At 42.7% G+C, this 27,839-nt stretch overlaps 1 protein-coding gene across 1 annotated transcript in view; it reads right to left on the bottom strand.

The window, feature by feature from the left end:
- Window positions 1-200: 200 nt before the first annotated feature.
- Window positions 201-27,839, bottom strand: part of PLA2G4A (phospholipase A2 group IVA) — an 83,511-nt gene continuing 55,872 nt past the window's right edge. Inside the window, exons 6-18 of the mRNA XM_083506783.1 lie at window positions 26,740-26,777; window positions 24,910-25,039; window positions 23,264-23,400; window positions 21,976-22,198; window positions 19,344-19,458; window positions 17,807-17,944; window positions 16,702-16,794; window positions 13,604-13,672; window positions 9,383-9,625; window positions 6,556-6,740; window positions 4,865-5,060; window positions 4,430-4,587; window positions 201-939 (exon numbers count right to left, since the gene is read on the bottom strand). Of these exons, the coding sequence (XP_083362909.1) occupies window positions 811-939; window positions 4,430-4,587; window positions 4,865-5,060; window positions 6,556-6,740; window positions 9,383-9,625; window positions 13,604-13,672; window positions 16,702-16,794; window positions 17,807-17,944; window positions 19,344-19,458; window positions 21,976-22,198; window positions 23,264-23,400; window positions 24,910-25,039; window positions 26,740-26,777 (1,854 nt within the window). The 3' untranslated portion in view covers window positions 201-810. The remainder of the gene's footprint in view (window positions 940-4,429; window positions 4,588-4,864; window positions 5,061-6,555; window positions 6,741-9,382; window positions 9,626-13,603; window positions 13,673-16,701; window positions 16,795-17,806; window positions 17,945-19,343; window positions 19,459-21,975; window positions 22,199-23,263; window positions 23,401-24,909; window positions 25,040-26,739; window positions 26,778-27,839) is intronic.

Genomic DNA, 27,839 nt, shown 5'->3' with positions numbered 1-27,839 from the left:
GCATAGGCAAACTCGGCCCTCCATGTTTTGGGACAACAATTCCCATCATCCCTGACCACTGGTCCTGTTAGCTAGGGATGATGGGAGCTGTAGTCCCAAAACATCTGGAGGGCCGAGTTTGCCCATGCCTGTTCTAATCCCATGAAGGAAGGATGCACGAAATGGTTTCATGTAGCAAATTGAGGCAGTTAGCAAGTAGCAAGAAATCACTTCATGGAGATTTTCTTTTCGTTGCTCTTTCGCACACTAAAATATTACTGCAGAAGACAAGTGAAAGGGTTGTAGATAAAGTGCTTTCTGCGCCTTCACCTGGGTGAATTTCAGACCCCATCCCAGAATTTTCAACCTTGCTTTAAAAAAGAAAAGAAAAAGTCTAGCCCATTTACCAACCAAGTTAAAGAGAAACAAGAAACAATATTCGGCCATATCTATATCTATATATAAGTATATGTAATAAAAAATAAACAGTAACATTTTAAAGAAGCCAATTATATTCCCACTGGTGCTAATGTACGAGTGAACTGGCGTTTTGTACACAGAGCACATTAGCATGAACTCATCGTCAGACAATGGTATCAAAATTTTCTAGTGCTTATTGCTGCACATTTGTGTAGTAACATGAGCTACCTTGACAGGTGGCTTAGGATATTGCCATGACCGTAAGAGAACTCAGTGCCATTTTAAAGTCTATAAAACGCCCACATTGTGTTTCTGCACTGTTTATACCAGAAGCAATTTTCGTCATCATGATGTCTGTCCGACCAATCCAGGAAGACTCTGCTCTGGGTAACAGCCTGCGATGTGTTATCCCTATGTATGGTTGTTGCTTTGTGTCTTGTTGAAGTATCTCCTGGCCTCGACGCTGCTGAGGGACACAGAGCAGCGCGACGGGTTCTGTCTTCTGTACTCAATACTGTCCGCTATTGCTTGCTTGACTATCTGCAAAACAGAAGCAAAACAACATTGAACTCATTAGTAGCCACTTCTTCCGCAAGTCACCGCATGCTAAGTGGATGTGAAGTGCTTGTTTACGCGGATGGTTTTTCAAAGCATGTAAACATGCCGCAGAAGAAACCAACTAACAACCAAATCGCATCAGATGCAGATGCTATTTGCCTTCTTTGCATAACCTGGAAAACCAAGTAATAAACATGCATTCCCTCCCATTTCTTCAAATGGCAGGTGGATTTGCATGCCTTCGGTACATTTGTATCCATGAAAACTGTTTAAATGTTTTAAAGCAAGTCTTCTCTAAACTGGTGACTGGGAGCGGTGCCAGGACCATATAACATGTTAGGATATTTCCGTTCCACCTTAAAAGGGAGCAGGATGTTTGTGTCACAGCCTGCGTATTTCCTGTTCACAGGATGTTTATGTTATCTATTGCTTTCTTTTCTCTCTCTGTGCTGGAGACACTGACGCAGGCAGTCATGTCTTTCTTTGTTCTGATCAACGCAGAATAAAACTTGTAAATAATGCTCTCCTGAGTGCGACTTCTGCTGTCAATTATCTGCTGATAAGAGTGTGCATGAGCTCTAGATGTTGGGCTATTTTCTAGAAACTCATGTCGCTAATCGCTGATACTGCGTGCCTACGGGAGATCGATGGATCGTCCGGCAGACGGCTTGGGGCCATGATGGACTTTGTCTCCCTGGCAGTATCCCAACAATCCTGAGAGATCTGCATTGGCTCCCAGTACGTTTCCAAGCACAATTCAAAGTGTTGGTGATGACCTTTAAAGCCCTAAACAGCCTGGTCCTGTATACCTGAAGGAGCGTCTCCACCCCCATCTTTCAGCCTGGACACTGAGGTCCAGCTCTGAGGACCTTCTGGTGGTTTCCTCAATGCGAGAAGTGAAGTTACAGGAAACCAGGCAGAGGGCCTTCTCAGTAGTGACACCCGCCCATCAGATGTCAAGGAAATAAACAACTATCTGACTTTTAGAAGACATCTGAAGGGAACCCTTCAGTTTTTAATGTTTGATATTTTATCATGTTTCTGTATATGCTGGAAGCCACCCAGAGTGGCTGGGGAAACCCAGTCAGATGGGTGGCATATAAATAATAAAATTATTATTATTAGCCTGAAATTATCATCCTGCAGCAGAGCTGGTGAACTCATGGGAGATATTTATTCTCCAGACAGCTGCTGCACAAGACTCACTAGTAATTAGGTTCTGAAAGTAAGCCGACCCTACGTAACTGTAAAGGTTTCACCACTGGAAATATGTATTCTCAGGATAGCAATTTACACACACACACACACACACACACACACACACACACACACACACACACACATGCATACCTACATACAGGTAGATTGTATACCTGATTGTATACAATAGGGAAAAAAATATTTGCATCAGCATAGACAAACTATGTTGATGTTTCTGATGAAAATTTTATCCATTTAAACTTGGAATGGATCTCTTTCTCTCAATGCAACCAAGCAATTTTGATCCTTATTTGTATTTTCACAGAAGAAATACAGAATGAAATTTAGCCAGTAGGTGGCATATTTTGATCACATTCTAACTGTCCATTTGGGCATCTACAGCAGAAAAAACACTAATACTTTCATTTAATTAAGTTGTTAGCAAAAAAACAAAAAAAAAACACCATACATCTAATATTAAACTCTAGTCTTCTGCATAGTAATAACCATTCAGTCTTTAACGTAATACCAGAAGTACAGCAATCATTTAAGTTGTGATATTATACTTAAATATTATTAAGGAGTGCTTAAATATTTTTCCTACCCCACGGCTGATGGGAAGCTCTATTTATTTTTATTTATCTACTTTCTTTAGTAATTTTGTATTGCTGTCCTTCATCTTAGGATCACAGGATCTATAGTGTGATTGCTACACTGCAAGGGATTAATTAGGACTGCAGCAAACGTATTTCCCATCAGCGTAACAAACCGCCCAACGCACAGTGCCTCCACTTTCTGCCAAGAGAGCTTCATGGTATCACAAAAGTAGGAAGTATGTACAGTCCTCAGATTCTAATTTAGTTTTGTCTCTCGACACTTTTTCGTAGGGCAGAGCTTCTTCCATATGATCAGAAAAACCCCTTTTCTTTCACAATGACTGCTCCCCGCGCGCAGCCCTAGATCTGGAGCGGCCCCATCAGCATAGGCTTGGCTTTGCCTTCCCTCAGGTGGGATACCTGGAGGTCTCCGCCTACCTCAGTCAGTTGTCCAATCCCACCTGGGGGAAGCGTTGCCAAGGAGACCAGGCCAGGTAGGGGAGGGATTACCTGCCCACACAATAGAGGGAGGATCTTACCTGGGAATCCTCACTTGGCTCCAGAGCTTCTCCCACCCTACCCACCCTCAGTTAATGTCTTCTTTTGCAGGTTAACTTTTCTTCATAGGTTTTGAGGGTTAACTTTTCTTCACAGGTATGTGGGCGTTGCTACGTTAAGGTCGCTGTTAAAGGGCTGGAAAGGAATTTCCCTGCATTGGCAGGTTTCACCTTTCCCATAGCAAAACATCACAACTTTGGCGGTATCAGGCCTTGGGCGGAATCCTTTAGTCCATCTTCCTCTTTGCGGCGGCGATACCAGGATTCCCCGTTAAAGGGGTTTCTGAAGGGAGGCTTTGACCGTACGCCAAGAGGTCGTCATTGCTTTCCCCTGCGGCGGCGGCATAACGGGGGCGGCTATCTCTGCTTGAACATATGTTCTCCAGAACCGGCCCACCCCCCCCCCACACACTGGATAACCCTGATGCTCCCTAGGTCCCCGGCTGGGGAGGGAGAACGCCCAATGCCTGAGCCAACGTCTACCCACATTTGAAATTTAATAAAGTTGTGGCCAATTTAATCCCATAGCACGTTGTCTTGAGTCGTTATTCCACATGACGGGGGGCCCGCTCGGGATCTGGGGACTCCGCCTGTCCACGCAACAGTTCCATTGTGCTGCCATACTCCATCAGATCACACATTTTATTGTGAGAAGGAATGACTGTTAGCCTTTCAAACCAAATTTGGCAAATAAATAAATAAATTCACATGAGGTACTTTACGCGGCGATGCCGAATAGAAACCCGTCATTTGAGTCTTTTAGACCCAAATCTGCCTGCAGAACATACCCGGGTGTACAGAGCAAATTGCAGGAACCCTATGAACACAGCTAAGGCATAACCCCGCTCTTAAAAGTATTCTGGCTCTTCTTTTACAGCAATTCCTTTGTATCACATTAATTGGCCGTGTTTTCTTTGTGAAATACAAATAATAATAATAAAACAGCTCTTGAAAGCGATAAGCAGCCCTCTTAAGAATAAACAGAAATCAGAGGGTTGTGGCACCACACCCATAAAAATCTGCACGCAGAGGGTGGAAAAGTCATTAAGAACCACCACTTCACTTCCACAGAGCAACCGAAGAATCTTTGAATTGAAGCAAATTGTGCATTAAACATACATTTAAGTTGTTCAGGGTATTAAACTCCATTAGATCGTGCAGTCTGCAGAAGGCCTCATTTGGGTACTGGAAGTTGAAGGTGGAGTACGGTGTATCAGGATCATCAAAAATATCAAACTCAGCAAAATCTTTCTCTTCTTGAGTTTCCCTTGGAACACCTGTTAAGTAGACCACAACGAAAGTAGGCGTTTTAAAGGGCAAACTGTTCAGTTGATATACCACAGTTTAATATCTTCTTAGTAAAAGTAAGTTAATAAGCCACCTTGAGTCCCAGTCTGGGGAAAATGAGAAATAATGATGTTGCTGATGATGATGATGATGAAGAGGTGATAAAAAAACTATGCACATAATTAAGAGAAAAGACACACAGAGAGAAAGATTAAACTGTACTATAACCGTATCTTTAATTTTGTGCTGTCGTTTTAGCCTACTGACCTGGCGCTTTGTATTCTCTAAAATTTATATTGGCTAAAACAAAGTGGATTATTGTTGGGCAGTCTATGTCAGAAGAAGGATTCTTGGGTTTGAAGACGTAACACTCCTTTAAACCTTCGCGATCAAAAACATTTGGGTCTATTTTGGGGAAAGGAAGGTTGTTCATTTTCGCCCATTTTTCAGCAAGTAAAATTTCCTAGGAAGAAAGCAAAAAAAAAAAAAAAAAAGCCATTAGAAAAGGAAAGCTGCGACGGGCAGAAATGACATTATATGTGGACACCTTAGTTATAAATAATGGAAAGAGAATACAGGCAAACCTCCATTTAGGCAGAGGGTTATGTTCCAGGTCACTGCGCATCGGCGGAGCGTGCATAATAATAATAATAATAATTTATTATTTGTACCCGCCTGTCTGGCTGGGTTTCCCCAGCCACTCTGGGCGGCTTCCAACAAAGATTAAAAATACATCAAAATGTCACACATTTGTCACAACTTCCCTGAAAAACTTCCCTGAACAGGGATGCCTTCAGATGTTTTCTAAATGTCAGGTAGTTATTTATCTCTTTGACATATGATGGGAGGGCGTTCCACAGGGCGGGCACCATTACCGAGAAGGCCCTCTGCCTGATTCCCTGTAGCTTTGCTTCTTGCAGTGAAGGAACCACCAGAAGGCCCTCGGCGCTGGACCTCAGCGTCCGGGCAGAACAATGGGGGTGGAGACGCTCCTTCAGCCTTTCTGCTCCCTTCCAGTGCCAAGCATGACACATGTGTGCGTGGTTCTGCATGCATCAAATGCACACAAATTTAGAGTTGCCATTGATATTTATACAAGAATAGCATGTAAGCATGCTGGCAGCAGGATAATGGACCAGTTCCCATGTTTGCCTGGCAGACTCATGGCACTGTTGAACTGACACCAAAAATGGCAGCTCCATGTTCACATATTGGGTTGAGTCCAAGGATATTGGTAGAGCATAAGACTCTCAATCTCAGGTTCGTGGGTTTGAGCCCCTGGTTACGCAAAAGGTTTCTGCATTGCAGGGGTTTGGACTAGATGACCCTCGTGGTCCCTTCTATGATTCTATATGCCTTTGCACAAGAGGGGAGATGACTTCTAATTGTGCAACAGGACTGCTCTTCCCTCAGCTCCTCCCTAATCTGTAGAGCAGGGGTCAGCAAACTTTTTCAGCAGGGGGCCGGTCCACTGTCCCTCAGACCTTGTAGGGCGGCAGATTATTGGGGGGGGGGTGAACAAATTCCTATGCCCCACAAATAACTCAGAGATGCATTTTAAATAAAAGCACACATTCTACTCGTGTAAAAACACTAGGCAGGCCCCACAAATAACCCAGAGATGCATTTGAAATAAAAGGGCACATTCTACTCATGTAAAAACACACTGATTCCTGGACCATCCATGGACAGGATTTAGAAGGCGATTGGGCCAGATCCAGCCCCAGGGCTTTAGTTTGCCTACCCATGCTGTAGAGCATATTTGGATGTGTGCAGTTGGTGGGGGGCGGAAGGCAGGAGGGGGAGTAGAGGGAGAGAAAATCCCATTGGGTGAGCATAAGTTGTTCCACTTGCACAAGGACTTCATGTAAAACAACCTATCATCATTTGTGTGAGGGGGAAAAAAATTCTTATTTAGCACTTCCTCTGCATGAATTGCAATATCCTGGATTTCTCACCTTGAAAGGAGGGCTAGAATCACTGGGACGTGCCGAAAAATCAAATGAGATGATAAGGTCAACCCCTCGTTGTGGTCTTAAGATAATTGGGTATGGCAGATTAAATGTAAGCCCGCTATCCACAATGTGAATCTTTTTGCTTTTCACATCCAATGGCTCCATTATCCTGTCAAACTCATCAGGATCTGGGCAGAATGAGACAAACAATGCAATTTCTTGACAAACACAATTCAAAACAGAATTCTTTTTTCACCCCACAATAATGTTTATTAATTTTCATACAAAAGCATAACATAACAAAAAATAGACAATAGACAGTAATAAAAGAAAAAGTAAAGAACATAAAATACTTCCCACATCCCATATACTACCACATACACTAAAACTTAATTAGTTAATTAAGATCCATCTTCATAAACATATTACTTGACTTCCTCTAATCTCTTCCATCTGAATTTCCTTGTAATTAAATGTGGTAAGTTTCCAATATCATTATTTCATATAACAATATTCCGGTCATGATCAAATTTCCTGACTTTTCTTATCATACATTTTCTTTATTATTTATTTAATCCTAATTTAATCCTAGGCCTAATTAGTTCTTTCAAGTGATTACACATCTCAAAGTATTGGAAATGCTAATTTAAAATAATTTAACTATATTAAATGCATGGTATGAGCTATTTTCTAATGCTATGGGGGTTTACCCAACCAAATATAGTTTATGAAGCTTTGGGTAATTGTCTGAAACAGGCCATCACGTTTTCATTTCTAATAGGTTTATAGAGCCTTGAAAGATCTTCTGAACCAGGCCACAGTCAACAGGCCACCCAAAAGCACATACTGACCTCATGTGTGTAGTTAGAAAATTGTGTAAAGATCTACTCAAAGTCTAAAGCTGCCATCCAGTATATTTTCCCTACTATTTTTCAGCATTCTACTGTTTAAGATGGATGTCCACTTTTACTCTTTCTTCAAATACTAGGATTAGATAGTTATAAACATCTATAATAAGTTAAAAAAAATATTTAGCAGAGCACAGATGGAAATGATGAGACAGCCACTTAAGAGAAGCATGTGCTTTTCTGCATGTTCCTGAGTTATTTGAATGTTTAGGCTCACTTGGGCGAATGTCCCACTGAACAGAGATATAAAAGGTTGCACTATTGCAAAATCTGAGCACAATTGCACGATGGAGGGAAATTCCATCTTACCTAATGACTTTTAAAACAAGGCATAATTGTTGTTATTTTGAGATACTCTGCAGTGATGTAGCTCTAAGCATGAGTGATGTAATATGGAGATCCGTGACTACAAACTTCCTACGTTATGCACCTAAATGGCTTAGTTCCCCATTCAGACTTCAATTATCTTAATGTGGTAAGTCTTAGCAGTGAAAACTAGTAAACACTGTGCCACAGAATGTCTAGTTCTATTTCCAGTGACCTGGGGGCAGTTCGTACATTCACTGAAAATGGACTCTTAACCATTTAAAAGAGAGCATTTTTTTTACTATTTGGTAAAAAAAAAATGCATTATTGCCAACAGGGACCAGCCACACGCATCTGTGGAGCCCAGAAGCAGTAGCCACTATCTCATGTCTCAATTAGGCATATTCCCTGTGAAGAAGAAGAGGAGTTTGGATTTGATATCCCGCTTTGTCACTACCCGAAGGAGTCTCAAAGCGGCTAACATTCTCCTTTCCCTTCCTCCCCCACAACAAACACTCTGGGAGGTGAGTGGGGCTGAGAGACTTCAGAAAAGTATTACTAGCCCAAGGTCACGCAGCAGCTGCATCTGGAGGAGCAGGGAAGCGAACCCGGTTCACCAGATTACGAGTCTACTGCTCTTAACCACTACACCACACTGGCTCCATGTATTTACAATGGATAATAGCTATTGATAGAAAAGCCAGGCACTCTTTCTCCAATTGCAGGGGGTTGCTTGGGAGTTGCACCAGCTGAAGTGAGAATTACATCCCTAGACCAGGGTGGGGAATATCCCCACCCAAAGGGCTGCATTGTCACAGGAAAACTGTTCAGGGTTGCATTCTGTTGGTGAGTGGAGACATGGCCCAAAATGGGCAGGTCCAAGGCCTAGACAAAACACCAATCTCTCTCTTGCACACACACCCAAACACACAGGAAATTCACCTTGTTGCATCCACGGTATGAGATGAGACAGTGGCTCCCTATCACTGCATGCAGCACAGAATAGTCAGCCGGCCAGGATGGCAAAGCAGAATGCTGCTGCTCCTCCACCAAACACATTGGCTTGCCTACCGGCCCATACAGAAGGCCTTTCCAATGCCTTTCCAGGGATGTGGGTGGTGCTGTGGTCTAAATCACTGAGCCTCTTGGGCTTGCCAATCAGAAGGTTGGTGGTTTGAATCCCCACGACAGGGTGAGCTCCGATAGCTCTGTCCCAGCTCCTGCCAACCTAGCACACCAGTGCAAGTAGTTCAAAAGCACACCAGTTCGAAAGCACACCAGTGCAGGTAGATAAATAGGTACCACTGTGGCGGGAAGGTAAACGGCATTTCTGTGCACTTTGGTTTCTGTCACGGTGTTTTGTTGCACCAGAAGTGGTTTAGTCCTGCTGGCCACATGACCCAGAAAGCTGTCTGTGAACAAACGCCGGCTCCCTTGGCCTGAAAGCGAGATGAGCGCCGCAACCCCATAGTCACCTTTGACTGGGCTTAACTGTCCAGGGGTCCTTTACCTTTAGCTATTGGGAAGCAAGTCCCACACCAGGTTTCACATTTGCCGTTCACATACTCGGAGGCTTTCCCGAGAGAGGAAGAATAAATGAAAGTGTATGCACTTACCTGCGACAGCCGTATCCATTTCATCCTCGTCCACAGATTCTTGAGCACCGTAGCTGGCCAAAGGAGAATACGGGTAGCAAGTATTGAGATTGAGGCCCAGCATGAAGTTGTGTACTTTGCCTGCACGTCCTTCCCGGGTGGTGAAAAGAGCGCTGTCGCCCACCAGAGCCATAAACATCCGCTGAACCCAGCTCTCCTGGTTGCTCTGTTCACGTTCTTTTTCCGCATCAGGGTTTTCTGAGCCTGTAGACCGAGTAGGAGCAGAAAGAACTTCAGCATATGGGGGGAACTCTGGAAAAGTGATTTAAGTTCACAGCGTGTCATTCTTTGAAGGAGAACTACTTGAAAACGATTTACAGATGGTATTTAACTCCAAGTAGGCTTGTATAAGACTGAATCAGATAAGTGCTGGAGATGCAAAGAGGTTAAGGGAACATTCTTTCACATGTGGTGGACTTGTAAAAGGGTATTGGGAAATGATTCATAATGAATTGGGGAAAAAATGTTTAAAAGTACTTTCTCCCCCCCCCCCAAAAAAAAAACAACCAGAGGCCTTTCTGTTGGGGATAATTCAGACTGAAATTCCCAGGTGTCAAAATGTTATTTATGTATGCCACTACTGCAGCCCATGTTTTCTTGGACCCAAAATGGAAAACAAGCAAGGTCCCAACCAAAGAAGAAGGGCAACTTAAGCTGACAGAATATGTGCAGTTTGCAGAGTTAACATATGGAATAAGAGAACAAGAAGAACAAACATTTAGAGAAAATGTTTATTGAATATATGGGAAATAACTGTGTACAGCTGAAAACGCTGGCAACATTAAGATAAATTCAACAGTGTAAATAAGCTATAATGGATGTAATAACTGAATGGTATAGTTTCTGTAAAATATGCAGGGATTTAAGATATGTAAAATGAAACATGGAAAGATAGATGATAGATAGATAGATAGATAGATATAGATAGATAGATAGATAGATAGATAGATAGATGATAGAGATAGATAGATGATAGATGATAGATAGATAGATAGATAGATAGATAGATGATAGACAGACAGATAGATGATAGATAGATGGATGATATAGATAGATAGATAGATAGATAGATAGATATAGATGATAGAGATAGATAGATAGATAGATAGACAGATAGATAGGTAGGTAGATGATAGATAGATACAGTGCTTTTTTTCTTTAAAAATGTTTAGGGGTACTCTATAAAGTGGTTCTAGATTCAGGTGGGTAGCCGTGTTGGTCTGACGCAGTAGAAATATATAAAGAAATTAAAAATTGTCCAGTAGCACCTTAGAGACCAACTAAGTTTGTTCTTGGTATAAGCTTTCATGTGCATGCACACTTCTTCAGATACACAGTGTATCTTCAGTGTATCTGAAGAAGTGTGCATGCACACGAAAGCTTATACCAAGAACAAACTTAGTTGGTCTCTAAAGTGCTACTGGACAATTTTATTTTATTTTTGTATATTTTGTCTATAAAATGGTGATTTTCTTGAGAGAGTACTCCTAAACATTTTTTAGAAAAAAGTACTGTGTGTATATCCATTTATCTATAGATCTAATAGGGAAAAATAAATTCAATAAATGGACAAAAGTATGCCTAGGACTCCACCTGTAATTTCTGAAAAACACCCACAGTAATTTTTAAGGTTGCAAAGTATTTGGGCTGAAATCTGATGCTACTGTTTCTAGTTTTTAAATTTTTTTTGCTATATGTTCAATTATGTGCTGTGATAAGCAAGGCGTTTATTTAAACTGGCCACTTTTATTCTGACAAGAAAACAGCTGTGAGGTCCCAATTTGGAACATATAGCGGGGCTGTGACAATTTCCTAATGAAAACCTTTTCCTTCCTGGCTGTTATTTGCCAATAAAGGTACTGATCGATTGTTTTGATTAATCATTTATTATTTTCTATTGTGAGTCACTCTGAAAAGCCCCTCGCTGCGGCAAAATACAGATTACATACCTTAACAAACAAGAAAGCAAGCAAACAATAAAACAAACAAACCCAAAGGGCTTCTAGCAATAAGTACTACATTTTTTTTAAAAAAAAAATGTTTTCATTAAATATTTTCTTGTGTAACAAATAAAAAAAGGACATACCATCATCATCAACCTTTTATTCGACCGTCAGTCAGAAAAAAAGTACATTTGTCAATACACAGTTAAAAGCTCCAGGAAGATTTTAGAACTTAGCCAACACTAAAATGGGCTAAACAGATAGCCCCGTATCAATATAATCAATTAAAGTCTTGCGACGCTTAAAAGCTAAAAAAAGAAATTTGGCCACCAAGGAAGGTATAGCTCTAGTGACGTTATTCAGCAAGTGTAAAACCTGGTTTTCTCCGGATAGGAAGCTAGATTGACATAGGAGTGGGTCTATAAAATTTTGTCTAAGCTCTGCATAAGAAGGGCAAGTCAAGAGAATGTGTTCGGTGGACTCAACCACACCCATGGCACAATGACAGGTTCTCTGGGCGTATGGTACTCCCCTGTACCTTCCCCACAATAAAGGACATACTAATCTGCTTCTATCTTAAAAGGAAGGAAGACTCCTTTTCCTCACTTTACTGATATGCCATAAGGAAAAATCTTCCATGACCAGAGTAGTTGTGAGAAAATGGAACTGATTTGCATGTGGAAAAGTAGAAAGGGAAACCGTCTGGCCAAAAGGGAGATCTTATCTGCCCAAGCTGAGCTTTTTTGTTACTGATGTAATTGAGAGAGGCACACGCAAGTCTTAATGTTCCCCTGGAAGGCATAACATGCTCAGAGCCATACTGTCCCTGCCCAACATTGTTCAGAAGGGTGGGCTCTCCTTTGACCGTAAAGAGAACTCTCATTCCAGGTTTCATAAATACCCCAGACGTTTCTAATGAACCACAGCCTGGTTCGTCAACAAGAACATGTGATTCACAAAGTGACTTCGACTATTTCAAAAATTAGTTGGAGTCACTGCTGTATCCAAAGTTCTGCAAGATGGAAAGTGAGGAGACCTCCAGGCTTCACACGGCAATGGACTGGCTTAGGAACATGGAGCGCCTTGGCTGGTCAATAGTTACTGCACCCCTGAAACCCCAGGAAATGGGGCAGAGGTCAGGTCTCCTTCACAGAAGAACAGCTCCATGGTTCTCAAACGCCTTGGTACTCAACCACCTTGGAACTGAAACATTGCAAACCCGGAAGTACCGTATTTTTCGCCCTATAGGACGCACTTTTCCCCTCCAAAAATGAAGGGAAAATGTGTGTGCATCCTATGGGGCGAATGCAGGCTTTCGTTGAAGCCTGGCGAGCGAGAGGGGTCGGTGCGCACCGACCCCTCTCGCTCTCCAGGCTTCAGGAAGCTCTGTGTGAAGTCGGTGTGAAGTCGCGCCGGTCTCCCAAGGGTTGCGCAGAGCTGCCTGCATTCCCGGGCTTCGCGGGGGGGGGGGGATTTCCCCTCCCTCATTATTCCCCCCCCCCAAAAAAAAACCCAAGGTGCGCCCTATGGGGTGGTGCGCCCTATGGGGCGAAAAATACGGTAAGTGTTCCAGTTTGCGAGCTTTTTTTGGGAAGCCAAACGTGCTCCATTTTGAGTGTTATGCTTCTGATTGAGTGCCACACTTCCGTTTTGAGTGTTACGCTGAGGGTCTGTCTGTTTTTGCTATTTATTTTGCGTTTTTGCGGCTCTTTCTTGTTTTGTTTTTGTGACTATGTGGAACCCAGTTCAGCTACTGATTGACTGTGTGGCTGCAGTACATTGTTTATTGCTTTCATTATATGGATAGGAACAATGGTCTCGTTAGATAGTAAAATTCGTGTTAAATTGATGTTTCAGAGGTTGTTTTTACAAGTCCAGAACGGATTAATCCGTTTTGCGTTACTTTCTGTGGGAAAGCGAACCTTGGTTCTGGAACGCTTTGGTTCTGGAATGGACTTCCGGAACGGATTAAGTTTGAGAACCAAGGTGCCACTGTGTTCTGCTCTGCTACCAAAAAAGGTCTCACATTTCATCTTAACACACACACAGACACCACCCAACCACCTCCACCTTCCCTAACTTTATGAAGCACCAGGAAATAGTTAATCAAAAAGCCGACTATTCCTTTCTCAGGTCCTAAATACCACCTGAATTTTCTCCTTTTCATTATGCCTTGCTTTATTGGGACACGCCAGTAAAAATAGTTGTATGAAGTATCACATCTGGTGACCTTTCTTACCTTTTGGTCCCTGTGACTCATCATCGCTGTCTGAATCGTTGCTCACTAGGTGCCGCATCCTGATATTTTCTGTGGAAATAAACAAAGGAAGATTTTGGTACCTTAAATGGCTGGGTTGGTAAAATGGCAATCAAAGGAGCTGCACAAGTTCTTGGGAGGAGAGAGTAACGCTGGAATAAAACAATAAACGATCTGAAGCTAACTTTATGACAAAAGGATTTTCCACATCCATAAAACCAGCAGATCGCCAAGCTAAAGGACACTTGGAGATCTCTAGGGTTAAAACTACAATACAGAGCACTGTCTTTTGAAGGAAGTTAAACAAGAGATTAATATGTTTCAAAACTACTTTTTTCCTGACCAACTGACGAGGCCTCCGTTTTTCTTCCCACACTACCAAATTCAAAACATACAAGCAGAGAAGAACACTAATTTAAGCTTGAGCAGAAAAACACGGCTAACTTGCATTATATGACAGTCGCCAGCCTAATGTACAACATGTTGGCTTTCCAGACTACAGTGATACCTCAGGTTAAGTACTTAATTCGTTCCAGAGGTCCGTTCTTAACCTGAAACTGTTCTTAACCTGAAGCACCACTTTAGCTAATGGGGCCTCCCGCTGCTGCTGTGCCGCCACCAGATTGATTTCTGTTCTCATTCTGAAGCAAAGTTCTTAACCCGAGGTACTATTTCTGGGTTAGCGGAGACTGTAACCTGAAGCGTCTGTAACCTGAAGTGTATGTAACCCGAGGTACCACTGTAATACAAATACAACATGGTGGTTTAGGATTGGCTTGCTTTGAATGCTTCCGGGGGGGGGGGGGCATTTTGTTACCCTCCTCTTTACTCAAAAGGCTGCATAGTTGACAACAAGGAAATTGGAATATCAAGGAGACAAGCGCTTCCTGAAGCATATGCTGCCAAAATATCATATTATGATCCATAAAAAGAGCTCTTACAAAAGTGCCAGTAGGCAAAGACTCCCCTCTCAGCCTCTTCTTGACTTCACCCTATCGCTGAACTCTTCAAACTTGCCTCTCAGAACCACATCAAGGTCGAGTTTCTACATTACCTTGGTATTGTCGTTACTGCCACAAAACCACTGCCCCATGTCTGGCTCCCACATTACCCTCTGTAACAAATAAAAGCACCTTCACATGTGAGTAGGCCGCGTCCTATCAGTCCTTCTCCCTTCCGTAGGGGCTGCTGATAGGAGAAGCAACCTACACAATGTGGACCACGAAACAAGAAATTTCTGTATCTCACCTTGGGAACATAGAAGCCAGCCATGGGAAGCAACCACCTTGCTGAGGTAACAAATGGACCAAGCTCAAAAAGCATCAGCAGAGGGAAGTGCTTCCTAAACTCTGCCTCTGGTTTGGGTCTTTCCCGCAGCAGCATCCCCTTTGATAAAGATGAAATAGTGTATTTGTACTGGCGTCTGATAACTAGGATATTAAGCCAGGTTAAAAGACATTAAGCCAGGGTTTCTCGTTTTGTATACAACTGGAAACTGTGGTTTAAAACAAACCAGACTGGAGGAATTAAAGAGGGGAGGAGTTAAGTAAGGCATGTGTGGCCCTTACTCTCATTCCCAACTCCAAAAACATTCATTCTGAAACCAAGAGCGAATGTCTGAAACAGACCGTTGCTTTTTACTGACCCTAGAAAAATCTCTGCTTGTCTCAGAAACTCTTCCTAAATTATCTCAAAAGATCCTTATGAAACAGTCTCAGACTCGGTAGGCTGAATATTAAATGGTTCTATTAATTCACTAAGGAATGTTTAACTCAACTAGATCTGCACCCAAAAAGCAGATAGGTTCCTTACAAGTATATTTGATTACAATGACTTTTATGAGTCACGCCCTCATGCAATTTACATCTGTGTAGATCAGCATCAATGACAGATTTACATATTTTCATGTAATCTTCCCAGCTTCACAGTTACTCACACTACTCTAGCCATTCTAAAAGCTAATACCTAAAGAAAAGCAACAGACATTTAAAGGAGATGACAGAATTACAAACTTGGAAGATCAGGGGAAGGTTATGGATTTAGTGAATAATGATTTCAGTATGGCTTCTGACAAAGTCCCCCATGATATTACTGCAGAGAAGTTAGTAAAATGTGGGCTGAATGAGGTAACGTGAGGTGGATTTGTAGCTGGTTGATTGACCAAACCAAAAGAGTGCTTATGAATGGTCCCAGGTCATCCTGGAAAAAAGTGATAAATTGGGTCCTCCCTTAAAGAGGGCACGTATTGCGGTGAGACCTGGAAACCGACACCCTGTGTTGTGGGTGGGTACGATTGGTCAGCCACAACAACTGATTGGTAGGTCCCTTGTAGCTGGGTACAATCTGGCCAATGGGACGCAGTCCAAACAGTTTGAGGGACCTATTTATGCCCATGCACATGACCCAAAGCCTCCTCTTTCGGCTCGTGCATTCAGAACACCCGCCCACCTCTCCCTACTTTTAGGGCTTTGCGCTTGACCTTGCTATGCCGTCATGTGTTATCTGTCGTTGGGACAGGCGCACAGCAGGAATTTCCCCCACTTGGCTGACTGGCTGTTGCCATTTGGATTTCACCTGCTGCGTAGCAAATCGACACAACTTGTAAGGTTGCAGATAGGCTCTGGTTCAGGTGATAGGGATGGGAGAACGCTCTCACCATCCCGATGTGAAGGGTATTCCATTAAAGGAATTGAGGGACTTGATGATTTGGTCAACCCCTGAGAGGGGGTTGTGCCTGTGCCTGAGTCCAGGGGGACATTTGGGTGGTGGAGTTAGTCTGTTCCTGGCTTTCTGCTTATCCATGTGTTCACCCTTGGCTGACCTATGATAGAGCTCTGGGTCAGCGCTACCTGCAAGGGTGCAGGGAGCTAGTCGAACCAGAGCCTCTGCAACCAGTCACTTTCTGTAATCAATAAAGTTGTGGCCTAAATTCTGCCAAAAAACCAAAACCAAAATTTGAGTCAAGTTTGAATTTATTTTGGGAGGAGGTTTCTGGGTCTGAACACGCAAATGGGGTGCTGTAGGGTTCTGTCCTGGACCTATTGTTTAATGTCTTTGTAAATTTATTGTTGTAACATTACCTAGTTCTTCTTCCATTGTAGGCCCTTTATTTTGAGAATTAGAAACTCCAAGGACTCTGTTGAATAATATAGCAAATGCACTTCCCCAGACACCTGAAAAAAATGAAATATAACAATGTTGTTTAATAATAATAATAATAATAATAATAATAATAATAATAATAATAATAATAATAATAATAATTTATTTATACCCCGCCCATCTGGCTGGGTTTCCCCAGCCACTCTGGGCGGCTTTCAACAGAATATTAAAATACAATAATCTATTAATCCTTAAAAGCTTCCCTAAACAGGGCTGCCTTCAGATGTCTTCTAAAAGTCTGGTAGTTGTTCCTCTCTTTGACACCTGGTGGGAGGGCCTTCTACAGGGCCCTCTGCTTGGTTCCCTGCAACTTGGCTTCTCGCAGTGAGGGAACCACCAGAAGGCCCTCGGCGCTGGACCTCAGTGTCTGGGCTGAACAATGGGGGTGGAGACGCTCCTTCAGATATACTGGACCGAGGCCATTTAGGGCTTCAAAGGTCAGCACCAACACTTTGAATTGTGCTCAGAAATGTACTGGGATCCAGTGAAGATCCTTTAGGACTGGTGTTATATAGTCCCGGAGGCCACTTCCAGTCAACAGTCTAGCTGCCACATTCTGGATTAGTTGTAGTTTCCAAGTCACCTTCAAAGGTAGCCCCACGTAGAGTGCATTGTGGTAGTCCAAGCGGGAGATAACTACAGCATGCACCACTCTGGTGACACAGTCCACAGACAGGTAGGGTCTCAGCCTGTGTACCAGATGGAGCTGGTAGACAGCTGCCCTGGACACAGAATTGACCTGCACCTCCATGGACAGCTGTCAGTCCAAAATGACTCCCAGGCTGCACACCTGGTCCTTCAGGGGCACAGTTGCCCCATTCAGGACCTGGAAGTCCTCCACACCCGCCTGCCCCCGGTCCCCCCAAAACAGTACTTCTGTCTTGTCAGGATTTAACCTCAATCTGTTAGCCGCCATCATAATAACCACCACCTGTCCCCCCTCCTATTGTTGTTAAGATATTGGTAGATGCTTAGGTATTGTTCACTTTCTGGCAATGCTCACATATCCACTCAATTACTTACCCATTAAGAAATGCAAAGGGTTTTCTTTATATTTATCCACTACCGTTCCCATAAAAAATTTGCTGCCGAACAAATTAGGAGTCATAAAGGTACCATATTTAGCCATCCCAATTTCGTAGGGACTGAATTCCACCCAATCTGTAAAGAAAAATATAAAAAGGGCACTGGTTAACAAGAAGAAGAAGAAGAAGAAGAAGAAGAAGAAGAAGAAGAAGAGGAGCTTTTATACAGCACAGGAACAGAAGAGGTGTGCAAAAGATTCTCAAGGCTCAACAAAATCTTGACTTCCATCTGCTGTCTTTCCTTGCCAAACTTCATATATGCCAACAACTACTAGCCCACGTGGTAAAGTGAAAAAAAGAGGGGGGCGGTAAAGGGCCCCTGCACGGTTAAGTCCAGTCAAAGGTGACTATGGGGTTGTGGCGCTCATCTTGCTTCAGGCCAAGGGAGCCGGCGTTTGTCCACAGACAGCTTTCCGGGTCATGTGGCCAGCAGGACTAAACCGCTTCTGGCTCAAGGGGACACCATGACTGAAGCCAGAGCGCATGGAAGTGCTGTTTACCTTCCCACCACAGTGGTACTTATTTATCTACTTGCACTGGCGTGCTTTCGAACTGCATGCCAACCTCTATATTCAGCCAGATTCTTGCCTGCACTAAGGCAAGCAGACACTGCTATTTTCCTCAGCTCATTTTGCACCTCCTTGCACCTCCCTTTTCATCTTTTTCTGCGTTCTTCCAGGAACTTTACTGTGTTATTATGGTATGCCCTTCAGCAAATTATAGATGACACCCACACAGAGTGTGAGTGAAATTGGGGTGGGGGGAAGATATTTACAGATTAATAGGTGAAAATAAGTCTGTGAACAAGTCCCCACAAAACCCATTGCTGCAACAGGTGCCACGGTAGACTCTATTTTGTTCCAGCCTATACAGTTCATGTGTTTCCATTTTAAACTCTGAAATTTCACAACAGCTTTCCAGAAATAGGTCTAAATTATGTCTGAGTCATCGTAATTACGAGCAGTCGTAGGTATGATCAGCGCCCTCTCAGAATAAAAAATATTATGGATAATGGGAACTCAACCAAAATTGTGAAAACTCTTCTCAGCTGGCAAATACCTTTATCCGTTGCTTTTCTAAGCAACGTTCTTTTAAACAGAATAGCAAAAGTACCAAGAAGGAATGCAAGATTAATCCTAAGAATTCACAGATCAGCTCATGAAAGGAGAAGTAATTATTTCTCTTCAAAACACACCTTTTAGTCTAAGTGGGACAGAGAGGATTATTTAAGTTCAGGGGAAGGGAACCTTCCTTTTGGGAGACGCATGCCAGGATATGGCAGGGACAGTGGCAAAAAAATGAGAGGGGCCAGAAGGCAAAAGTAGCCAATGCCACAGACGTGCTTAAATCAGATATGCCAAATGACACATGCAGAAACAAATAATGAAGTTGAAGTGGCTTAAATAAGGCTGTTTTGATCCTTCTATCTGGCCTATATTCAGATACACATATATATAATGATTTGATTTGAATACCTGCAAACATCAGTTCTGATACATCAGGTTTAACGTGGAGGCATGTAAAGAGCGGCAAAGCAGACTGTGCTTTGTTGATTTTCTCTTTCATATCAGACAAAGTGTTGTTCATTCTCTACAGGGGAAAAAGAGAGCAGAAATAATTTAAAGAATAGAGTTAGCAATCCAGCTAGTATCTGGTCGCTTTTGTGAAATCGTTCAAGAAGGCAGAGGACAACAGAACTACTCACAGAAAACTAATTATTAATTATTATTATTATTATTATTTATTATTTATACCCCATCTTCTTAAGTTTGATTAGTGCAACACATTGTATGTCGGGCTGCCTCTGAAGATGGTTTGGAAACTTCAGCCGGTGCAGAATTCAGCGACCAGGTTGCTAAGCATATAGTGTCAATCCTGGCTCAATTAAACTGTCTGCCAATTAGTTTCTGGACCCAATTCAAAGTGGTGGTTTAAGACCTGTAAAATCTTAAATGACTCAGGACTGCAATACCTCAAAAACTGTCTCTCCCCATATGAACCAATAGGGACACTGTAGTAGTCATCTGAGTCCCTTCTTCGTGTGCCTTCTCCACGAAAGTTCTGGAGGGTGGCGACACAAGAATGGGCCTTGTCCCAAGAGGCTCACCTTGCACCTTCATTACATAGTAAAGGTAAAGGGTAAAGGGACCCCTGACCATTAGGTCCAGTCATGACCAACTCTGGGGTTGCGGCGCTCATCTCGCTTTATTGGCCAAGGGAGCCGGTGTACAGCTTCTGGGTCATGTGGCCAGCATGACTAAACCACTTCTGGCGAACCAGAGCAGCGCACGGAAACACCGTTTACCTTCCCGCCGGAGTGGTACCTATTTATCTACTTGCACTTTGACGTGCTTTCAAACTGCTAGGTTGGCAGGAGCAGGGACCAAGCAACGGGAGCTCACCCCGTAGCGGGGATTCGAACCGCCGACCTTCTGATCAGCAAGTCCTAGGCTCTGTGGTTTAAGCCACAGCGCCAATCGCGTCCCTTAGCGCCATGCAAAAACATTCCCTTTACCCCAGGCTAACTATATTGCCTTCTACACTGGGGGTGGAGATTGTTTTTGTTTGTTACTGTGGTATGATTTTTTTGTTTTTAGATTGCAAACCACCCTGTGATCTTCAGATGAAGAGCGCTATAGAGATTTGATTAATAATAATAAGCCAAGCAAGCCCACCCTATTCTCAAAAGGATTGCCCAGAATCAATTATTGAACAATATACAAAGATTAAAGCAGTAATAAAACTACAAAACAGCATATGTGCAATTCAGTCCAACAGGAAATAGATACTTTCAATTGACTTTTTAATTAACTATTGTGCTGATTAATTGCTAGTGCTCATTTTAATTAATGTTTTAATTAATTAAAACAACAAGACAGTAATTAAAACAGGAATGGAGAACCTGTGGTCCTCCAGATGTTACTGGATTAAGAATGATGGCAACTAAAACTTGAGAATGATGGGAATTGGAGCTGAACGTCATCTAGAAGGCCACAGGTATCCTATATCTGCATTAAATAATAATTTATAATAATAATTTATTATTTATACCCCGCCCATCTGGCTGAGTTTCCCCAGCCACTCTGGGCGGCTTCCAATCAAGTGTTAAGAACAACACAGCATTAAATATTAAAAACTTCCCTAAACAGGGCTGCCTTCAGATGTCTTTTAAAAAGAAGATAACTGCTTATTTCCTTCACATGAAGGGAGGGTGTTCCACAGGGCGGGCGCAACTACCGAGAATGCCCTCTGTCTGGTTCCCTGTAACCTCACTTCTCGCAACAAGGGAACCGCCAGAAGCCCTCAGCGCTGGACCTCAGTGTCCGGGCTGAACGATGGGGGTGGAGACGCTCCTTCAGGTATACTGGACCGAGGCCGTTTAGGGCTTTAAAAGTCAGCACCAACACTTTGAATTGTGCTCGAAATGTACTGGGAGCCAATGCAGATCTCTCAGGACCGGTGTTATGTGGTCCCAGCGGCCACTCCCAGTCACCAGTCTAGCTGCCGCATTCTGGATTAATTGCAGTTTCCGGGTCACCTTCAAAGGTAGCCCCACATAGAGCGCATTAAAGCACCAATTATACACCAGATCGTCATAGAACATTCCATAAGCAAAACTTCAAGACCAAGGCAAATTTTGAAATATTTCAGCAGTGTCAAAGAGCGAAAAGATTTTGCACAAAGCAGACTTGAGCTGCTGGGGCACCTTTTTCCATCTCCACAGAAATGTTTGCATCATAAACAAATGTTGTTTTAGAACTGCAACATAACAGAATTTTATACCATACTTGTGGGCTTGACCAGCAGACACTGCCTCAATGGACACTGAAGTTACACAAATTGTTTATCTATTGTAACATTATTATAAGGCGTAAAAAAAAAAAAACTGTGGGAGAGTCTCGATAAATAAATATGTGGACTTTGTGAATTCTTTTGAAGGTTTGAGAGAGAAATAAGCTCATAATACAAAACTCAACATCACACATACAAAACCACAGATAGATGTACTGATTTGAAAAGCAAAAAGTAAACTGATCGGCCCAAAAGATTTTTGACCGTGCTACAGTAAAACCTGCGCCTACCTCCAAGTTTTATTTGCAAACTTACATTTTGGATGAGAGTTTCTCCAATCAACATTCCAAAGATATCTGTAAATGTAACAGGCTGCCCAGACCTCTTCTTTTTCCATAATGCTTCAATATATCGCTTTACTTTCTGAGGAGTGAGCAGTTTTAATGGGTTGTGACTGACACAGTTCTTCAGCTCCTCATTTATCTCCTTTGGTCCTTTTACTGGAAAATCTGGGTGAGAGTACAAGCTTGACATATACCTGCAAATGGCCACAACCATGTTTAGAGTGAACATCTGTAATCATTTCCACCAGCAGCTGAAGATGTTTCAGAACCAAGGTAAAAATATTGAATATTGATTAACTCCACCCTCCGGATAAAAATATTGATTAACTCCACCCTCCGGATGATTTAAGATGGCAAGAGAAACGATATACTGTAAAATATATGAATCAGGAGCAAACTTATTGGGGGGGGGGGTTCTGTTTCATCTGAAGATGAAATTACAAAATTTCCTACGCTGCAATATTTCAGTCATGTAGGGACGTCGCTGGTGCTGTGGTCTAAACCACTGAGCCTCTTGGGCTTGCCGATCAGAAGGTCGGCAGTTTGAATCCATGCAAAGGGGGGAGCTCTCGTTGCTCTGTCCGAGCTCCTGCCAACCTAGCAGTTTGAAAGCACGCCAGGGCAAGTAGATAAATAGGTACCACTGCAGTGGGAAAGTAAATGGCGTTTCCGTGTGCTCTGGCACCCATTGCGGACTGCGCCAGTAATGGTTTAGTCATGCTGGCCACATGACCTGGGAAGCTGTCTGCGGACAAACGCCAGCTCCATCAGCCTGAAAAGCGAGATGACTGCCACAAACCCATTTAAAAAAATCCCTTTTTAAAATTTCATTCATTCAGAAAGTATTTTAAAATCACAGAATCAAAGCACCAGAAGAGCCTAGAGCAGTGATGGCCAAACGTGGCCCTCCAGCTGTTTTTGGGCTACAACTCCCACCATCCCTAGCTAACAGGACCAGTGGTTAGGGATGATGGGAACTGTAGTCCCAAAACAGCTGGAAGGCCACGTTTGGCCATCACTGGCCTAGAGGCACAAGCCAGACGCTCCGTCAACTATTAACTGAAAAGGAATTTGCTTCTGCATTGGTTTCCATTCCTGCAACCTGGTTAACAGGATCTGCAGATAAGGAACTCAGGATGTTCCTATTCAAAACTATTTCAACTTTTCATACCTTGACCTACATAGAAAGAATGAGATTTGAAGGAAGTTATTATTATATAAGAAAGTTGAGATGAGGACAGTTCAGTGGGGAAACATACCATGTGGATCCAGATAAGCCAGCGATATATGTTGCACAGTCCAGAATTCCAGATTCATACAGAGCTTTCATCACCCCAGCAAACCCCACTGTGGCACGGAATCCACCACCAGATCCCAATATTGCAATCACCGGTACCTGGATAAGCATACAATAAAGATGGGTTTTTAAACATTCAATGTGTGTGGCTTAGTTTATCTGTCTACTGAATTTTTTTTTAATGAATTTTTATTGGAAATTTTATTTACAACATAACACTGAAATATTATGTCTACTGAAATTCTTTTGTTCCTACAGACCTAGATAGTTTCTGGATCACCTAGAGGCAATAAAATCACCTCTGAGAAAGACCGTGGGTCAGTGAGAACTATATTCCTCAGCTTCAAATAAAAACATTCTCTTCCATTCTTCTTTTCTATCCATGCCTCACCCTTCCATTTTCTGTTGCCCTCCCTGCTGTCAAAATTTACAATGTAAGCTCCTTAGAGTGGAAATACATAGCAAACCCCTCTTTATGTTACTTTGTAAATCAAATTATACATTTATGGTGCTGCAGAATTAAAACATAGGGACGCGGGTGGCACTGTGGGTTAAACCACAGAGCCTAGGACTCGCCGATCAGAAGGTCGGCAGTTTGAATCCCGTTGCTCGGTCCCTGCTCCTGCCAACCTAGCAGTTCAAAAGCACGTCAAAGTGCAAGTAGATAAATAGGTACCACTCCGGCGGGAAGGTAAACGGCGTTTCTGTGCACTGCTCTGGTTTGCCAGAAGCGGCTTAGTCATGCTGGCCACATGACCCAGAAGCTGTACGCCGGCTCCCTCGGCCAATAAAGCGAGATGAGCACCACAACCCCAGAGTCGGTCACGACTGGACCTAATGGTCAGGGGTCCCTTAGAATTAAAACAAGCTGCCAACATTATTTGACTGGTACACCTCTGACAGCAGTTTTGCTTCTGACTCAACTGAACAATCTGATCCTATTTAGATACTGCTTTCTCCTCAACTCCCACAGTCGTTCTGCCCTTTTTGGTGGTCCACAGTCACTTTTTCAGGTTTATACAAAAGAGTCTGATGCTACATTAGATATCATACCATCTAAACTAAGATTCCCACTCTCCTAAGCCTAAAGGAAAAATAAAAATGAGGGTGGGAGGGAGAGAGAGACTGGTCTAATTGTTTAAAATTAAGATTAAAATAAAGTCTCAAACATGCGACAACTTCCAGAAAACAAATCCTAGCATCCAGATTTTGCCAGCAGAGGCTCGAAAATGAGTGTGTTGAACTTTAAAACAAGAAACTGCAAGACTATAGATAGCAGGAACAGAGAATAAATCTCAAAGTCAAGCATTAACAAAGCCAGCTGAGTAAATATGCTCAGCACCAGATATGCTGTTGTGGTATTTTAACAGTCTGGACTACAGACACACCTGTTCAGTAACTTCATTGTGGAATGAAGAAGTGTGCATGCACACGAAAGCTCATACCAAGAACTAACTTAGTTGGTCTTTAAGGTGCTACTGGAAGGAATTTTTTTATTTTCATTGTGGAACTTTGTTGTTTTATGAGTTTTTGCATTAAAAAAATTCACTACTGATATTCTGACAGCAACAGCCATCTTAGCTACTGACATGAGCCTTCCAAACTTACATCACGCGTAGAGGTGAGGTCTGTCCCCAGGAAATTGTTCAGATGGTGCATTACTTTAGTTTTCCGCTGCTCTCGGAAAGACTTTTCCTCATCACACAGTGCCATGCTGAAACGAAGGTCTGTTGATGAGCTGCCGGGCAAAAAACAGAGAAGTTTTACAGCATGAAATTATATGAAAATGATGTACCAATGATATTTAACACCAGGCATCGACAAACACCAGCCCTCCAGATGTCTGGGACTACAATTCCCATCATCCTTGACCACTGGTCCTGTTAGCTAGGGATGATGGGAATTGTAGTCCCAAACATCTGGAGGGCTGGAGTTTGCCTATGCCTGTATAACACCAAGTAAAATTGCAAAAATGTATAAAACAAGTTCAAATTTGTTTTTATCATATGCGGTGGACATGTATAGGCTTTCTGGGAAATTATATATAATGAATTAAAGAAAATGTTTAAGAATACATTTGTTAAGAAACCAGAAGCCCTTTTGTGAGGTATTAACAGCTGAAGAGTTACCAAAAGAGGATAAAATACTTTTTATGTATGCAACAACAGCAGTGAGAATGCTACTAGCCCAGAGAAGGAAAGAAGGAGAAGTAACAATAAAAGAAGAATGGCAGATGAAACTGATGGAATATGCAGAGATGGTGAAACTGGCGGGGAAGATCAGAAACCAGGAAGATCAAGGATTTTTTAAAGATCGGAGTAAAATTCTTAATTTATTTTTTTAAAAACCCACTGTAAACAGTTAAAATCATTGGCAGGGTTGTAATGACACTTGCAATGTGGAACTGACTATGATAACTAATGGCAATTATATGTCAGTGCTGTTGTAAATTTTTATATGGGAGTGGCTGATAGTTGCTGATACTCTACTCTGCGACCACCAAGAGACTTCATTTAGACTTTATTTTCCCAACACAAAGACAGTTAACCATCTTTAATCCTATTAAAATCAATGGGCCAAGCGCATTTAACTGTGTTTACTTGTTCCCTCTGTGTTTTAAAAGAAGAAAAAACAGCAACCGCCATGAAAACTAGACATTTGCCCTTTAAACTTGAACTGTACGTTAGAAGTCATATTCTGTGTTCTGCAGAAAGGTTATAGTCTAGCAGATTTCCAGGCTTTCTAGTTTTATGTACCCAAAATCTGCAACATTTTTAGAATATTGCAAATATTGCTTAGAATCTAGTATGGTACATTTGAATCCCACCAGTTTAAATAAGTGGGATAATTAAGCACATGTTCAAATGCCTCCCCTGAAGATTAATGGGGCTTGCTGGATAATACAGTGGTGCCTCGCAAGACGAAAAGAATCCGTTCTGTGATTCTCTTTGTCTAGCGGCTTTTTCGCCTTGCGAAGCAAGCCCATTGACGGATTAGTGGATTAGCGCTATTAGCGCTATTAGCGGCTTTTAGCGGCTTATCTGCTGATCGGATCAGCTGATAAGCGGCTTAGCGGCTTAGAAAAAGGGGAGGGGGAAGGAAAAAAACCCAGCAGGAACTCGCAAGACATTGTCATCTTGCGAAGCAAGCCCATGGGAAATTCGTTTTGCGAAGCACCTCCAAAACGGAAAACTCTTTCGTCTAGCGAGTTTTCCGTCTTGCGAGGCATTCGTTTTGCGGGGCACCACTGTACGAACTTCCTACCTGATATTTTCAATGCTAAGTTATTCTAACAGTTAGCTCTACACAGTTAATTTTACAGTTTCACACTTAAATTTACAAAACATAGCAAGGCAACAACAACCAAAACCTACTCTCAAAACCACACTGCTTCTGAAATCTCTAACTTTCTGTTTTTGTTGCATCAAGATGACTTACCAAACTTCAAGAGATACCTCCAAAGTAACGGTAATGACCTAAACAAGACAAGTTACAATAGGATCAGATTCTTGTGTGGAATGCTCATGGTCTTTCTTTGCAGTTAAATGATAACCCACAACAAAAAAATGTAGTTTACTCAACGATGCAATTAATTAAGCTATGGAATGACAGAAACTTTCAGAAAGTACAGAACTTAAGAGGGCTACTAAGTAAGATTAAAAATAAAACCCTCATAGGATCAGACCCAAAGGTCCTGTTTCTCACAATGGCTAGACAGAACTCCAGCAAGTTTAAAGAAACACACCAAAGCTTGTAGGTTACTTCACCCCCATCGTTCAGCCTGGACACTGAGGTCCAGCTCCGAGGGCCTTCTGGCAGTTCCCGCACTGCGAGAAGCGAAGTTACAGGGAACCAGGCAGAGGGCCTTCTCAGTAGTGGCACCTGCCATGTGGAATGCCCTCCCATCAGATGCCAAGTAAATAAACAACTATTTGACTTTTAGAAGGCATCTGAAGGCAGTCCTGTTTAGGGAAGTTTTTAAGGTTTGATGTTTTGTCATGTTATTAATATTCTGTTGGAAGCCGCCCAGAGTGGCTGGGAAAACCCCAGCAGATGAGAGGGGTATAAATAATAAAATTATTATTATTAATTATTATTATTATTATTATTATTATTATGACAATGCAGGAGTGGCTAGAGAAAAGGGGTGGCAGTGCATGTCACGCTTCCATTGGTGTGCGTGTACAGCACTGAACTCCCTACTGCAGTGTTTCCCAACCTTTTTTGGGCAAAGGCACACTTGTTTGATGAAAAAAATCTCGCAGCACACCACCATTACAGCCCCGTGACGTCAGCGCGCAGCGTCACGCCGGGAGGGACGCACGAAAGTGTAAGTTTTCAATTTTTTCCCTCCCCCTTGCCGGGGAACCTCCAAGCTTTGGGGGTGGGGGGGGAGGAGGCAGCAAAGCGAGGGACTGAGGGACGGCGGCAGCTGAGGCGGCGGCGGCTGTTGTGGTGGTGGCGGCGATAGCGGGCGGAGGAGGGGGCGGCGGCGGGTGGAGCAGGAGGGCGGCCGAGGCCGGTGAGGGAGTAGGGTT

Source organism: Podarcis liolepis (assembly GCF_965112155.1).
Source record: "Podarcis liolepis genome assembly, chromosome: 6".
Classification (NCBI taxonomy): Eukaryota; Metazoa; Chordata; class Lepidosauria; order Squamata; family Lacertidae; genus Podarcis; species Podarcis liolepis.
The sequence above is the reverse complement of the archived record's forward strand: the minus strand, read 5'-3'. Positions and strand labels throughout refer to the sequence as shown.